The 17,914-nt window shown below is 41.8% G+C and overlaps 1 protein-coding gene across 7 annotated transcripts in view; it reads right to left on the bottom strand.

Annotated features, from left to right (window-relative positions):
* Positions 1–17,914, bottom strand: part of rabgap1l (RAB GTPase activating protein 1-like) — a 586,024-nt gene that overhangs the window by 36,720 nt on the left and 531,390 nt on the right. For all 7 annotated transcript variants that reach the window (XM_063063651.1, XM_063063652.1, XM_063063655.1 and 4 more), the window contains one exon: positions 4,322–4,414. In XM_063063651.1, coding sequence (XP_062919721.1) covers positions 4,322–4,414 — 93 coding nt within the window. The remainder of the gene's footprint in view (positions 1–4,321; positions 4,415–17,914) is intronic.

The following is a 17,914-nucleotide window of genomic DNA, read 5'->3' as shown; positions in this document are numbered from 1 at the left end:
ATAAAGGATTTCAATATTTCCCAGTAATAGACCTCCAGATAACTCTCCTCTTGTTCGTTTCTCCCTTCTTTCTTGAAAGAGACATCACAATTGCTGTCTGGAACCACTCCAAAATCCAGGCAGTTGTGGGATACATTCGGCTTTCTGCAGCCACTTGGAGACCTGAAGATGCAGGCCACTGGATTCAAGGCTTGATTTATAGTCCCATTCGTTTGCCTGGTAAACTTCTCTTGTGACGGAGGTTAAGTTCCACTCTCCTTAAGCCCTTTAATTGTCTATTATTATCGGTATTTTACAGTGGCTAGTGAAGACATATGCCTTCTTCATCATGTTCTTCACTTATGCTACCACCTTTGAGAATCTTTGGACTTTCATTTCTCAATACTCCCTAGGACTCTATCATTCATTGTCTATGAGCTACACTTACTAGTTTCCCAAACTAATTATGGTTAGGCTGCATCGGGAATATTGCATTCATTGCTGATCACCCCTTTATAAGAAGGATATGGAGGCCATGGAAAGTGTTCAGAAAAATTTCACCAGTATGCTGTCTGATTAGAAGTAATGAGCTATAAGGAGAGGTTAGACAAGCACAGGTTGAATTTTTAGAGAGGCAGAGGAGACCTGCTAAAAGTTTATAAAATTGTGATAGGCATAGATAAATAGTCAAAATCTGGCGATATTAAACTTAATTCTGATTGTTTATCTGAAATGCTTAATACTACAAGACATGCATTTAAGGTGAGAGGGTGAAAGTTCAAAGAAGATGTGCAAAGCCAATTTTTTGACAGAGATTGGTGGATGCCTGACATATGCTGCCGGGGTAGTGGTGGAGGCAGGTACAACAGAAGTGTTTAAGAGGTTCTTACGCAGGCACATGCTTAGAGAATGGAGGTATATGGATCATGTGCAGAGAGAAGGGATTAGTTTAATTAAGCACCGTTATCCTAATTAGTTTGGCACATCATGGACCGAAGGGCCTATTCCTATACTGTACTGTCTGATGTTCAAACTGCATCACCTCACACTAATCTAGATTAAATTCCTTCTGCCATTGCACTGCCAATTTTACCAATTGATCAATATCATCCAGGAGCCTAAAACTATCCTCCTCATGTCATCTGCCAACTTACTAATCAGATTTTCTATATTTACATGCAAATTATTAATATATATAACAAACAACAAGGGTGCCAGCACCCATCCCTGTGGTACACCATTAGTTATAGACTTTGAGCAGAAAAGCAACTCACCACCATATCAAGCTAATTTTGGATCTAATCCATAAGACCATAAGACAAAAGAGCAGAAGTCGGCCATTCAGCCCATCGAGTCTGCTCCGCCATTTTATCATGAGCTGATCCATTCTCCCATTTAGTCCCACTCCCCCGCCTTCTCACCAAGACCTTTAATGCCCTGGCTACTCAGATACCTATCAATCTCTGCCTTAAATACACCCAATGACTTGGCCTCCACTGCTGCCCGTGGCAACAAATTCCATAGATTCACCACCCTCTGACTAAAAAAATTTCTCGCATTTCTGTTCTGAATGGGTGCCCTTCAAACAACTTTGCCACATCCACTCTGTCCATGCCTTTCAACATTTGAAATGTTTCTATGAGGTCTCCCCTCATTCTTCTAAACTCCAAGGAATACAGTCCAAGAGTGGACAAACGTTCCTCATATGTTAACCCTCTCATTCCCAGAATCATTCTAGTGAACCTTCTCTGTACCCTCTCCAACGTCAGCACATCCTTTCTTAAATAAGGCGACCAAAACTGCCCACAGTACTCCAAGTGAGGTCTCACCAGTGTCTTATAGAACCTCTAAATCACATCCCTGCTCCTATACTCTATTCCTCTAGAAATGAATGCCAACATTGCATTCGCCTTCTTCACCACCGACTCATCCTTTAGCCACATCTCAGTGATGGCCACAATATCATACCTGCCAATTTGTAGCTGTACGACAAGATCATCCACCTTATTCCTTGCGTGCATTTAAGTATAACACCTTAAGACCAGTATTTGGTACTTTTCGCTTTGATTGCACTGCAACTCATCCCAAATTTGCCCCACCACCTGCCTGTCTTTCCTGACGTCTTTACTGCTCACTATCTTAGATTTATTTCTGTTTTCCCCTTCCTAAGCCCTGTCATTCCGGTTCCCATCCCCCTGCCAAATTAGTTTAAACCCTCCCTAACAGCTTTATTAAACCTTCCCGCCATGATATTGTTTCCTTTCAGGTTCAGGTGTAACCTGTCCTTTTTGAACAGGTCATACCTCCCCCAGAAGAGATCCCAATTATCCAAGAATCTGAAGCCCTGGCCCCTGCACCAGTCTCTCAGCCACGCATTCATCTGCCTGATCCTACTATTCTTGCCCTCGCTAGCACGTGGCACAGGTAGTAATCCCGAGATTACTACCCTGGAGGTCCTGCTTCTCAGCTTCCTTCCTAACACCTGGAAATCTCTCTTCAGGACCTCCTCCTTTGTCCTATCTATGTCATTGGTATCAACATGTACCAAGACAACTGGCTGCTCACCCTCCTCCTTCAGAATATTCAGGACTCGATCCGAGACATCCCGTACCCTGGCACCTGGGAGGCAACTGACGAAGGGTCTCGGCCTGAAACGTCGACTGCGCCTCTTCCTATAGATGCTGCTTGGCCTGCTGCGTTCACCAGCAACTTTGATGTAGGCAACACACCATGTGGGTATCTCTATCAGGCTCACAGAATCTCCTGTCCGTTCCCCTGACTATGTAATCCTCTATGACTACCGCATTCCTCTTCTCCCTCCTTCTCTCCTGCACAACATCGCCAGGCTCAGTGCCAGAGACCCGGTCACCGTGGTTGTCCCCTGTCAGGTCATCCCCCTCAACAGCATCCAGAACAAGATATTTGTTGCTGAGGGGGACAGCCACAGGTGTGCTCTCCACTATCCGCCACTTCTTTGGATATCATGGGCTCTAATCTGCCACTTGCTTTGGATATCATGGGCTCTAACCTTTTGGACTAGTCCCAGGTGCAACCTTGTCAAAGGCCTAACTGGACTCATGTTGACTACATCAACCATGCTGCCAACGTATTTTTTTTATTACCTCTTTGATAAAGTCAATCTAACTAGTCAGACACTATCTCTCCCCAACAAAAACATGCTGTCTTTATTTGATTAATCCCTGCCTTTATAAGTGTAGATTTTTTTCAAATAAATTTCCTACACTGACACTGTACTAACAAGCCTGCAATTACCTGGCTTCTTCCCTGCATAAAAGAGCTACATTTGTTTTGGCCAGTTAAGATTTAAGTGCCCCAACAACTTTTTCCCTTGCCTTGTAGTCCAGGATACATCCTAATAGTACCTGGGTATTTATTGAACTTTAAACCCATGAAGACATCTAATTTCTCCTTTGTAATGATAACATGCTCTGGAATTTCACTACCTCTTTTCTTTAATTCTCTGACCATAATGTGTCTGTCCTTATCGAATAGAGGTGACATACGAATATTCATTTAGAACCTCCCAAATTCACGAGCCTTCACACACAGATTTTCATAGTGCTATTAATATACTCATGAAATGCTTTGGGATTTTCTTTGAGCTTGTCTGCAAGTGATATTTCATTTTCCAATTCTGCCTTATGCCTTCCAATGTGCTTCTGTTTTCAGTTCTTCATACCAGACATGCGCTTTTTATCTTTATCAAACCTGTGACATCCAGGGTTCCTTGGACTTGCTTCCTGTATTTTTCACCCATATGGGGAAATGTTGTACTTAAATTCTCTTTCTTTACTTTTGAACGATTCTCACTTGGCACATGTAGGCACTCCTCTCCCAATCTACTTCTGCCAGGCCTGTCATATGACCTTGAAATTGGCCTTCCCCAGTTTCAGAGTTTTATTTCCAGATTATCCTAATTCCTCTCCAAACCCACCTTGAAGCTTATAATTATGGTCTGCATCTCAGGTCAGAATTGTGGTATTTCATGAGCAGGGTGAAGATTTCTCAATCATTCTATAGCTTAATGTTGAACATGCTATTACCGATCATTCATTAATCATTCTCATTACCACCACCTGATGTAAACTAGTCTATTCCTGGGTAGTTCCTCAATGTATTGCTTTACAAAAACTCTCCAGACTTTACAACCCCTCAAGACTACCTCATTAGTTTGCTTCCACTGAAGCCTCTGACAATATAGCCTGTACTGCAGACTTCAGACATTGATCTGTTTCTTTACCCAGTTTTTCTGTGAGATTCTAAACACTCAGTGCACTCCCAACATTGTCAATGACAAGGCGGATTTTGCATGTTTCCCTACCTTGTATCTGTCGATCGGATCTTCCTGCTGTTGCTGCTGCTCCCTCATTGTTTGGTATTCCTTCTCATACTTCTTCAGTTTTTTTGTTGGCACCTGGAAAGATTGTAGGAAAGAGACAGTTAGTGGAAAAATACAAAAATCACAGTCTCCACTTCTGAAATACAATAGGGCTAAGTTCTTTTTATTAAAGGCATCATTGATAGTCCCTGTCATTAAGCCCTGGGGTAATATACAGCTTTGTGAATTGTCAATAAAGAGTGAGGGTAAGGGCTGGTTTATTCAAGGCACATTTAGATGAAGCTGTCTGAGTATTTCATTAGCTTTATAAATTATCTTGGCTCCATATCCCACTCTTTGTCAAACAATTCACTTTAGAATTTGCAACCAACAACACCACTGTGGGGCAGCAAGTTTTGGATTTTCCATCTTTGCTGCCATCCTTATGTCATCACTAAATTACCTGGGAATTTTCTTTTAATTTACAGGATGTGCCAGGATTTATTGCCCAGCTTAATTGTCCATGAGAAGCTGGAGATGAACCGCCTTTTTGAACCACTGCAGTCCTTCACAGAGCTGTTGGAAGGGAGTTCCAGGGTTTAGACATGGTAATGGTAAACTACCAGAGAGTTAGTTACAAGTCTGGACTTGGACAGAAACCTGCAGTTTACGGCATTCTCTATGCCAGTTGCTGTTCTCCTTCTACATCAAAGGTTTGGAGAACCATTTTTGGGTCAGGACTGAAGTTTGTAATATGAAATTCAGCCAGCACTTTAGTGAGGTCACTGGACACAAAAGGTGATGTAAAACAATGTCTATAATCCTTGTTTGAGAAAACATTTAAAATTCCACTGTGAGTTCGGCAGCGGGGCGCCGGGAGCCCGGAGCCTTCGCTCGGTCTGGCTCTGGGGAGGGGAGAGAGGGAGGGAGGGAGGAAAACAGAGAGAGAAAAAAAAATTCCACTGTGCATAGAAGTCCTGAGAACACTTGAGCAAGTCTTTAGCTGAGGTTGACTTTGGCGTTAAAGATACAGGTGCTGGAAAGTCTATGAACCCTGTAGAATTGTCCCCACTTCTGCATAAATATGACCTAAAGTGTGATCAGATCGTCACACAAGTCCTAACACCAGATATAGTGAACCCAATTAAACAAATAACACACAAAACATTATACTTGTTCATTTATTTATTGACAAAAGTGATTCAATATTACATGAAACACACATCAAAGTTGCTGATGAACGCAGCAGGCCAGGTAGCATCTCTAGAAAGAGGTACAGTCGACGTTTCAGGCCGAGACCCTTCGTCAGGACTAACTGAAGAAAGAGCTAGTAAGAGATTTAAAAGTGGGAGGGGGAGGGGGAGATGCGTTCACCAGCAACTTTGATGTGTGTTGCTTGAATTTTCAACATCTGCAGAATTCCTCGTGTCAATATTACATGTATTTGTTGGACGTGAACCTTTACTTTCAGTAACTAGTGTAACACCCTTGTACACCAATAACTTCAACCAAACATTTCCAGTAACTGTTGATCAGTCCTGCATATCGGCTTGGAGGAATTTTAGGCCATTCCTGCTTCAACTTTAGGATGCTGGTGAGTTTCGTTGCATGGACTGCTTGCTTCTATAAGATTAAGGTCAGGACTTTGATTTGGTCATTCCAAAACACAATTTTCTTCTTTTTAAACTATTCTGTCATTGATTTACTCGTCTTTTGGATCATTGTCTTGTTGCATTATCCAACTTCTATTAAGCTTTAGGTGACAGACTGCTACCCTGACATTCTCCTGTTCTATGTCTTGATACAACTTTATTTTCATTGTTCCTTCAACGATTGCAAGCTGTCCAGGCCCTGAGGCAGCAAAACAGCCCCAAACCATGATGCTCCTTCCACCATGATTCACAGTTGGGATGAAGTTTTGGTATTGGTGTGCAGTGCCCTTTTTCCTCCTAATGCCTCAGCAATGTGTATTTCTGTCAAAAAATTCAATTTTGGTCCCATCTGTCCAGAGAACATTTCCCAGAAGCATTGCAGAACATTCAGGCAGTCTTTTGCAAACTTGAGACATGCAGCAATGTTTTCTTTTGGAGAACAGTGGTTTCCTCTGTGGTGTCCTTCCATGAACACCAATCTGTTCAATGTTTTCTTATAGTGGACACATGAACAGAGACTTTAGCAAGTTCTAGAGATTTCTGCAGGTCTTTTGCTGTTACACCAGGTTCTTTTTCACCTCCTTCAGCATTGCATGTTGTACTATTGGTGTGATCTTTGCAGGACGCCCACTCCTCGGGAGAGTAGCAAAGTACTGAGTTCCCTCCATTTGGAGACAATTTCTCTTACTGAGGTCTTTAGTAGTGCTTTTGTAGCCTCTTCCAGCTTCATGCATCTCTACAATTCTTCTTCTATGATTCTCTGAAAGTTGTTTTGATTGAGGCATACTGCACATAAACGGATCTTACTTGAGAAGAGCAATCTGACTTTAGGTGTCATTTTATACGGCAGGGCACCTCGACAACCCACACCTCCATTCTTATCTCACTGATTCGAACACCTGACTTTTGTAGCAGGCATTACCCTAGAGGTTCACATACTTTTTCCAACATAGCCATGTAATAGTGGATCATTTTTCTCAATAAATAAATGAAGTATAATTTTTTTGGGTTATTTATTTAATTTTGTTCTCTTTATCTAGTTTTAGGACTTATGTGAAGATCTGATCACATTTTAGGTCACATTTATGCAGAAAGAGAGGAAATTCTACAGGGCTCACAAACTTTCTAGCACCACTACAATCTGTCATCGTCCTGTAGGCTATACAGTCATATAGTCAGACAGTATGAAATAGACTCTTTGGTCCAAATAGTCTATGTCAACCTAGATTCCCATCTAAGCTAGTCTCAATTGCCTGTGATTGACCTACATACCCCTCAACCTTTCCTATCCATTACCTGTGAAATTTCCTTTTAAATCTTGTTTATGTGCTTACCACAACCACTTCCTCTGGCAGTTCATTCCATATACAGACCACTCTCTGGGTGAAAAAGTCATCCTTCAGGTTCCTAATAAATTTCTTCCCTTTCACTTTAAGCTTATGCCCTCTTGTTCTTAACTCCTTGAGAAAAACACTGCACATTCACCCTATCTATTTATAAACGTGTTTAACTTTCCATTGACTTCATCCATTCCATCATCTGTTTTACCCCCTCTGGCCATCTGCCTTGGTAGTGGTGGTCATGGGTTTGACAGGTACTCTTACAGAAGCCTTAGCAAACTGTTGCTGAGGTTAATGCAGACAGCTTGGGCTGCTGCTGATAGCAGGAGGTGTTATCATTTAAACTTGAGGTTGGAAACACACAAGATTACTTCATCAACTCTTGACACATTCCATACAGTAAGGTTTTGGAGTGGTTTTCCTCAGGACCAACTAGTATTTACAGCGCCTATAAAAACTATTCACCCCCCTGAAAGTCTTCATGTTTTATTGTTTTAAAACAATGAACCACAGTGGATTTAATTTGGCTTTTTTGACATCGATCAACAGAAAAAGACTCTTCTGTGTCAAAGTGAAATCTAATCTCTACAAAGTGATCAAAACTAATTACAAATATAAAACACAAAATCATTGATTGCACAAGTATTCACCCCCCTTATTATGACACACCAAATCATCACTGGTGCAGCCAATTGGTTTTAGAAGTCACATAATTAGTTAAATGGAGATCACCTGTGTGCATTCATGGTGTTTCAATTGATTGTATTAAAAATACACCTGTATCTGGAAGGTCTAACTGCTGGTGAGTCAGTATCCTGGCAAAAACTACATCATGAAAACAAAAATATATGGCAAGAATCTTCACAAAAAGGTTATTGAAAAGCACAAGTCAGGAGATAGATACAAGAAAATTTCCAAGTCACTGAATATCCTTTGGAGCACAGTTATCATCAAGAAATGGAAGCAATATGGCACAGCTGCAATTCTGCCTAGAGCAGGCTGTCCTCAAAAACTGAAGCTATGTCCACACTAGACCGGATAAATCCATAACTGAATCTTTTTCTCTTCGTTTTGGTCCTCCGTCCACACTGAAACAGTGTTTTCCTCCCCCGAAAATGGAGATTTTCAGAAACGCTCCCCAGAGTGAATAAATCTGAAAACGTCTAACATCTGGCATAGTGTGTGCGGGGTAACCAGCTATCTTTAAACCGCTGTCATGACGTGCTGGAACAAATGGTGGCGGCAGCACGGCATTTCATTGTTTTCTGCAACGCAACCTCCAACACCACAACAATATCCGACAATAGATGTGTAACAGCCTAATGTAACATTGTATGGAAATACAAGATAACACTGATGCAGACACGTTTTATACATTTAACAAGGTGCTTTATTAATGTATTGCTTGTGCAAACATTCAATAGGTGCAATTGTCACTTTTGCTCAGTAACTAATTTTATTGCACATGTTAAATACAGCAAAATAATACACAAAGACATGGCAAAAGTAAAGGCAAACAAATGAGGCAACAGCAAATTTCACTTTTGCCCAGTAACAAGCCTTATTGCATTTAGTTGTAGCTGTCGTCCCTTTCATCGGTGAAGAGACTATGGCTGTAGGAAATGTTTCTGGACAAACGCGCACCAAGTCTTTCGTTTGGCAATTTCCTTTTAAGCTTTTCCAGTCCGTAACTGAACAAACGCACACCAAGTCTTTTGTTTGGCAATTTCCTTTTAAGTTTTTCTAGTCTGTAACTGAACAAACGCGCACCAAGTCTTTTGTTTGGCAATTTCCTTTTAAGTTTTTCAAGTCTGTAACTGGACAAACGCGCACCAAGTATACTGTTTCCTCTTCGCTTGTTTTCTGTATGTCCTGTGCATGCCCAATAGGAGGAGATTCGCCCAAATATCCGTTTTAATGTGGACAGAGGTATTTTTAAAAACACCTAGCGTGGATGCCTGTCATGTTTATGCGAAACCGGCATTTTCAAAATTACCTTGTCTAATGCGGACGTAGCCTGAGTGACCATGCAAGAAGGGGACTAGCGATGGAGCCACCAAGGGATCTATGACAACTCCAAAGGAGTTGCAAGTTTCAGTGTCTGAGATGGGAGAGACTATACATTTAAACAACTGTTGCCTGAGTGCTTTATCTCTCACAGCTTTATGGGAGAGTGGCAAAGAAATAGCCACTGTTGAAAAAATCTCACATGCAATCTCGGCTAGAGTTTACCAAAAGGCATATGGGAGACTCTGAAGTCATCTGGAAGACTGTTTTATGGTCTGATGAGCTTTTTGGCCATTAGACTAAATGCAATGTTTGGCATAAACCAAACACTGCATGTCATCAAAAACACATCATCCCTACCGTGAAGCATGGTGGTAGCTGCATCATACTGTGGGGATGCTTCACTGCAGCAGGCCCTGGAAGACTTGTGAAAGAAGAGGGTAACATGAATGCAGCAAAATATAGGGAAATCCTGAAGGAAAACCTGATGCAGTCTGCAACAGAATTGTGGCATGGGGGAAGATTTGTTTTTCAGCAAGACGATGGCCCCAAGCATAAAGCCAGAGCTACACAGAAATGACTTAAAAACAACAAAGTTAATGTGCTGGAGTGGCCAAGTCGCAGTCCAGACCTCAATCCTATTGAGAATTTGTGGCTGGACTTAAAAAGGGCTCATCACTCATGATCCCCATGCAATCTGATAGAGCTTGAGCAGTTTTGTAAAGAAGAATGGTGAAAAATTGCAGTGTCCAAATGTGCAAAGCTGATAGAGACCTATCCACATAGATTCAAGGCTGCATTTGCTACCAAAAGTGCATCTACTAAATACTGACTTGAAGGGGGTGAGTAATTATGCATCAATTATTTTGTGTTTCATAATTGAAATAAATTTAGACCAATTTGTAGAAATTTGTTTTCACTTTGACACTGAAGAATCTTTTCTGTTTGTTGATCTGTGTCAAAAAAGTCAAATTAAGTCCACTGTGATTCAATGTTGTAAAACAATAAAACATGAAAACTTCTGGGGGGGCGGGGAGTGAATACTTTTTATAGGCACTGTACATGGCTGGTCCAGTTGAATTTCTGGTCAATGGCGGTTTCCAGGATATTAATAGAGAAGGTCTCAGCAATGATAATGCCATTGAACTTCAGGGTGGTTGGACTTTCTTTTCATGCAGATGGTTATTACTTGGGACATCTACTTATCAGCCTATACCTGAACGCTTTTGCTACATGTGAGTATGGACTGCTTTATTTGCTAAGGAGTTGTGAATAGAAAAATCCCTTTGTTCTGAGTACCTCCACAGTCAATGAAGCAGTCCAAGATGGTAATTAGATTGCCTCTTAATGTTCCATTTTAGGGAAATCAATCCAGGGTACGCAACCTTTCCTCATACCGCAACACATTTGACCCCGATGCTGTAAGGAATTGGGTTATTTTATACGCTTGTACTTGAATAAGGCTCTGTCTGGGACACTGTGTGCAGCTGTGCCAATGGAAAAACATCACTCCCGTGAAGATTGTTTTTGAGGTTTAGATTTTGAGGTATGGTTTAGGAATTTGGAGATCGTACTTCGAGAGATTGGTTATGGCACACATCAACCACAGCCTACCGGTCAACCTCGACGCTTTGCAATTCACCTACCGGAGCAACAGGTCAATGGCAGATGCCATCTCTCTGGCCCTACATTCCTCCTTACAACACCTGGAGAATAAAGACGCGTATGTAAGGCTCCTTTTCATTGACTACAGCTCTGCCTTTAATACCATCATTCCAAATAAACTGATTCCTAAGCTCTGGAACCTGGGCCTTTGCACTCAGATCTGCAGCTGGATCTTCAACTTCCTCACAGACAGGCCCAGGCTGTACAAACAGGGGACAAGCTCTCCTGTACAATCACTCTGAGCACCGGTGCCCCACTAGGCAGTGTACTCAGCCCCCTGCTGTACTCACTGTACACCCATGATTGTGTAGCCAAGTTTCCATCAAACTCAATATATAAGTTTGCTGATGACACAACAATTGTAGGCCATATCTCGGGTAATGATGAGTTTGAGTACAGAGAGGAAATTAAGAACATGGTGGCATGGTGCGAAGACAATAACCTATCCCTCAACGTCAGCAAGACGAAGGAATTAGTTGTTGACTTCAGAAGGAGTGATGGACCGCACGACCCAATTTATATCGGTGGTGCGCAAGTGGAACAGGTCAAAAGCTTTAAGTTCCTCGGGGTCAATATCACAAATGACCTGACTTGGTCCAACCAAGCAGAGTCCACTGCCAAGAAGGCCCACCAGCGCCTTTACTTCCTGAGAAAACTGAAGAAATTTGGCTTGTCCCCTAAAACCCTCACTAATTTTTTATAGATGCACTGTAGAAAGCATTCTTCTAGGGTACATCACAACCTGTTATGGAAGTTGTCCTGTCCAAGACCGAAAGAAGCTGCAGAAGATTGTGAACACGGCGCAGCACATCACACAAACCAATCTTCCATCCTCGGACTCACTTTACACCACACACTGTCAGAGCAGTGCTGCCAGTATAATCAAGGTCACGAACCACCGAGCCAACACACTTTTCGTCCCTCTTCCCTTCAGGAGAAGGCTCAGGAGCTTGAAGACTTGTACGGCCAGATTTGGGAACAGCTTCTTTCCAACTGTGATAAGACTGCTGAACTGATCCTGACGCGGATCTGGGCCATACCCTCCAAATATCCGGACCTGCCTCTCGGTTTTTTTGCACTACCGTACTTTCCATTTTTCTATTTTCTATTTATGATTTATAATTTAAATTGTTAATATTTACTAATTTGCACTATTTTAAATATTTTTAATATTTAATATTTGTAATTCAGGGAGAGGGAAGCGCAGAATCAAATATCACTGTGATGATTGTACGTTCTAGTGTCAATTGTTTGGCGACAATAAAGTAATAAAGATCGTGTTATTTGGCTAAGTGAAGATTTGAGATAAACTGTTAGAAATATTCAAAAAACTGGTAAAAAGAGGTGGAGGCAAGTGATCTGAATGCTGCAGACTAGATTAAAAAATGAAAAAGAAAACGGTTACATTTAGCCCTACGTTTTGATCAGTTCAGTGACTCATCCCTTCCAAAGACGGACTATCTTGCCAAATACTTCCTATGCTATTTCTGGAACTTCCCTTCATATATCCCGCAAAGAAGATTTATAAAGTCTGTCTTATAAAGTGACATGTGCCTGGAACACACTGACAGGAAAGGTGGTAGAAGCAGATATAGTAGCAGTGTTCAAGAGGCATTTAGATAGGCATATGAACAGGCAGAGAATTAAGGGATATAGACTACATGCAGATTATAGTGGCATCAGGATCAGCACAGACATTGTGGGCTGAAGGGCCGCCTCCAGTGCTGTACTGCTCTGTTCTCTGCAGTTGGTGTAAGTTTGACAGAAATTGTGACAGACAAATGCAGACAGATCTTTGTGACTCTGGAGATCCTAAAGCACTTGACAGCAAATGAAGTAATTCTGAAGTGTAGACGTGAGAGACTGTAGATTCTGGAATCTGGAGCAACACAAAAATGAGCAAGAGGAACTCAGCAGGTCAGGCAGCATCTATGGAGGGAAATGGATCCAGCTGAAGAGCCTTGAGCTGAAATGTCTTGTTTTGGTTTTTTTTGGCGTGTACCTGCGTGCATGCGAGTCTGTGCATGTGCGTCTGCGTGTCTGTGCATGCGTCCATGATGATGTCTTTTTCATGGCAAGAGAGAGAGAAACTGTGTGGCGCGCCACTCCTCACTCAGACATTTTTTGCAGTATTTTCCCTTTGTTTTACGAGGTCGAGTTGCGATCTCGACACTCAACCCGGCATGGATGGGAAGCGTACTCGGGGGCGGACCCAAGTTTCGAACTTGGGAACCTCCACTCCTGGGTCCGGCACCGATGTCGTTGCGCCACCAGCCGGCCCAAGCTGAAATGTTGACTGTCCATTTCTCTCCATAGATGCCAAAGACTTGTTCAGTTCTTCCAGCTCCTGAAAGGGTAGCAGTGTAGTTATATTACCAGACTTGTAAACCAGAACCTTGGACTAATAGTCTGACAGACGAGCTCAAAAATTAAAAGTAGGGAAAACCTACTTATAATTAAATAGTCTACGATTTAACAAAAAAGGTATTATTTGTGATGATGACCAAAGGACTGCAAAAATTCAATGGAAGGAGACCTACCATACTTACCAATCCTGGTTATGTGTGACTCCAGACTCTCAATGGGATGGGCGGGGGGACTTTTAACTGCCATCTAAAGTGGACTAGCAAATATTCTTTTGTACCACACTGCTGTAAAAAGACAAGAACAGGACACAAAAACTAAAAGACCATCACGTGTAGATTTAAGGTGACGTATGTATGGCCACACCAGCTGGATCTGCAAAGTGCAGTTTGCTACTATCAGGGGACTGGTGCCGAAAATGGAAGAGCAGTCCCATGGATACATCATTTCAAATGACTCCTTCCACTCTGAGAGCTCCATCCACAGCCTTGAATACATTCTGTTTCACCAGAAGAGGTAGTGTAGTAGAGTACAGTCTTTTGAGGTCCTCCACATCCTCCTGATGCAATGATATCAAGTCAACCAAGCTAATGAAATGTATTGAAAATTTTTACAACGTTGGAGGTTCACTAGTAGTACTCAGGAGTGTTTAAACTAGTTTGGAAGGGAGATAAGAACCAGAGAACCAGGTCAGAAAATGGCGGGATGGAGAAAAAGGGCCAGTAAAAACAGGCAGAAGTAAATTAATAGATATGATGGAACGTTTAATTTGAAATGTGCATATTTTAATGCTATGAATATTGTGGGTAAAGGTGATAAACTTGGAGCATAGATTGGTACATGGAACTATGATATTGTGACCATTACAGAGACTTAGTTGAGAGGGGGACTGGAAAGGATGCTTAATGTGCCAGGGATTCAATCTTGTAGAAAAGATAGAGAGGGAGGTATTAGAGAAGGGGGGAGGGGAGTTACACTACTAATCAGGGACAATATCACAGACACACTCAGAGGAGACATAATGGAGGGCTCGTACACTGATGGGTAGAACTCAAAAATAGGGTGCAATCACTCTGGTGGGATTGCACTACAGCCACTGGGACATTGAAAAACAGGTATGCAGGCTGATTAAGGAAAGGTGTAGAAACAATAGGGCTGTTATCATGGGGGAATCAACTTCCCCAATATAAACTGGGAGCTTCTGAGGAAAAGTGGTTTAGATAGGGCAAAATTTGTTAGGTGCATGTAGGAGGCTTTCTTAAATCAATGTTAGATAGTCCAACAAGAGAAGGGACTTTACTGGAACTGATGTTGGGTAGACAGCTGGCCAGGTGACTGACCTTTCAGTAGTTAAGTGACCACAAGTCCTTAAGTTTTAAGATAGCCATAGATCAGGGTAAGCATTGGCCTTGCAAAAGAGTATTAAACTGGAGCAGGGTAAATTATGAGAACATTAGGCAAGAAATAGGGAAAGTTAATTAGGAACAGCTGCAAGTCCACATCCAGCATGTGGAGTGTACTTAAAGACCAATTGCACAAAGTACAGGGTAGGTACTCTACTCTACGTTCCAGTCAGAAGGAAGGATAAGGATGCAAGGTAAGAGAAGCTTGGATGTTGAGGGTGGTGATTAATTTAGACAAATATATATGTATCTATCTATCATTTGGGGGTATGAGTGAAGAAGTGACATATGGAGTTTAGCTCAGCCAAATGTTAGGTAACATGGAAACATAGAAAATAGGTGCAGGAGTAGGCCATTCGGCCCTTCGAGCCTGCACCGCCATTCAGTATGATCATGGCTGATCATCCAACTCAGAACCCTGTACCTGCCTTCTCTCCATACCCCCGATCCCTTTAGCCACAAGGGCCGTATCTAACTCCCTCTTAAATATAGCCAATGAACTGGCCTCAACTGTTTCCTGTGGCAGAGAATTCCACAGATTCACCACTCTCTGTGTGAAGAAGTTTTTCCTCATCTCAGTCCTAAAAGGCTTCCCCTTTATCCTCAAACTGTGACCCCTCGTTCTGGACTTCCCCAACATTGGGAACAATCTTCCTGCATCTAGCCTGTCCAATCCCTTTAGGATTTTATACGTTTCAATAAGATTCCCCCCTCAGTCTTCTAAATTCCAGAGAGTATAAGCCTAGTTGATCCAGTCTTTCATCATATGAAAGTCCTGCCATCCCAGGAATCAATCTGGTGAACCTTCTTTGTACCCCCTCTATGGCAAGAACGTCTTTCCTCAGATTAGGGGACCAAAACTGCACACAATACTCCAGGTGTGGTCTCACCAAGGCCTTGTACATCTGCAGTAGTACCTCCCTGCTCCTGTACTCGAATCCTCTTGCTATGAATGCCAGCATACCATTCGCCTTTTTCACCGCCTGCTGTACCTGCATGCCCACTTTCAATGACTGGTGTACAATGACACCCAGGTCTCGTTGCACCTCCCCTTTTCCTAATCGGCTACCATTCAGATAATAATCTGTTTTCCTGTTCTTGCCACCAAAGTGGATAACCTCACATTTATCCACATTAAATTGCATCTGCCATGAATTTGCCCACTCACAGAACCTATCCAAGTCACCCTGCATCCTCTTAGCATCCTCCTCACAGTTAACACCGCCGCCCAGCTTTGTGTCATCCGCAAACTTGGAGGTATTGCACTTTGGTAGGTGTAAAGTGACAGTACAAAGTTAAAGGCAAAATTTTTAACAGTGTACTGTCTTGGTGATCTTGAGGCCCAAGTTCATATCTCCCTGAAAGTGCTATGCAGGTTGATAGGGTGATTAAGAAGGCATTTAGCATACTTGCCTTTATTCATCATTATCATTATGTGGCATTTCGTATGATGTGGGTGATCATATTCTTCATCTGTCCTTAATCTGAGTAGTTCTAATAAGCTCTTTAAAACTTTTGCCTGTCCATCCCTTGATGTAACTCATTAATGTCATGCGCTGTTGACTATGACTTTTCCTATCACTGAAAGATGTTCGAGTTTCTCTTTCCTCAGTACATGACCCAGAAATTCCAACTGCCATTTCCTGATTGATGATATCAGCACTCATCTTATTCTGGCTTTTTGCAATACTACCTCATTTGTTACTCTGTCCTTCCACGATATTTTCATCATTCTCAAAAACCACATTTCTGTAGCTTCAAGTCTTCCCTTACTTTGCTTTGTCCAACATTCACTTCCATATGTTAGTGTGGAAGGAATGTAGCTCCACAACACTGAGTTTCGTACCCACTGAAATTTTGTTATTTAGTATTTTGCTCAAATGCTCGAATGTTCATTCAGCAATCCGAATCCTCCTCCTAATTTCAACATCAGCCCTACTGTCAGATGTTATAATTCTCCCCAAGTAATTGAAATTCCATGTTTATTTAATTGCTTCATTGCCAACTTTCAGTTCACATTTCCGTCTTTCTTCTTTGTGACAACCAGTCATTCAATCTCCTTGCAGTTGATGGTCAATCCTCTCTTTGCACTTTATTGAACAACTTTATCTAATATTTTTCTTTTGGAACTTTTCTTTGGAAGTAGCTATCAGCACTGTGTCATCTGTACATCGTAGGTTGTTCAAACTGTATCTACTGACTATCATGTCTGGAATACTGCTAATTTTTCTTGGAATCACCTTGCTATAAAGGGTGAATAGGTTGAGACATTCAGTTTAAAAGTCAGGAAGTTATGGTGCAGCTTTATGAAAATCTAGTTAGGCCACATCTGGAGTATTGCATACAGTTCTAGTTGCCTCATTATAGTAAGGAAGTAGAGAGTTTGGACAGGGTGCAGAAGAGATTTACTAGGATGCCTCCTGGACTAGAGGGCATATGCTATAATGAGAGGTTGAACAAACTTAGCTTGTTTTCTCTGGAGCAGCAGAGGCTGAAGGGAGATCTGATAGTTTATAAGATATCAGAGGCATAGATAAGAGTAGACAAGACAGTATCTGTATCTCAGAGTTTAAAATATCTAATTTCAAAGGAGATATGATAGGCAATTTTTTCACACAGAAAGTGGTGGGTGCCTGGAATGCACTACCTGGGGCGGTGGTAGAGGCAGATACATTAGTGACTTTTTTTTTTAAGAGATGTTTATATAGACACATGGATGTGAGGAAAATGGAGGGATATGAACATTGTGTAGGCAGAAGGGATTAGTTTCATTGGCCATTTGATTGATAATTTATTTGGTTTGATGCAACATTGTTGGCCGACGAGCCTGTTCCTGTGCTGTACTGTTCTATGTTCACTGAGGACTGCAAAGATGCAGAATTACTCTGGGCAGTGTCTTGTGCAAAAGTCTTAGGCACATATTCAGTATAAGGTAATGGATCCCAAGAGAGTGAGTTTGTTGAATGCCTAACAGTTAACTTTTTAGAGCAGTTTGTTGTTGAGCCTACTAGGGGATCGGCTATACTGGATTGGGTGTTATATAATAAACTTGAGGCGATGAGGGAGCTTAAGGTAAGAGAACCCTTAGGAACCAGTGATCACAATATGATTGTGTTCAACTTGAAATTTGATAGGGAGAAAGTGAAATTTGATGTAGCAGTATTT

The sequence above is a fragment of the Mobula hypostoma genome, chromosome 12 (assembly GCF_963921235.1).
Source record: "Mobula hypostoma chromosome 12, sMobHyp1.1, whole genome shotgun sequence".
In the NCBI taxonomy this organism is placed as follows: Eukaryota; Metazoa; Chordata; class Chondrichthyes; order Myliobatiformes; family Myliobatidae; genus Mobula; species Mobula hypostoma.
This window is presented reverse-complemented; position numbering and strand designations above follow the sequence as displayed.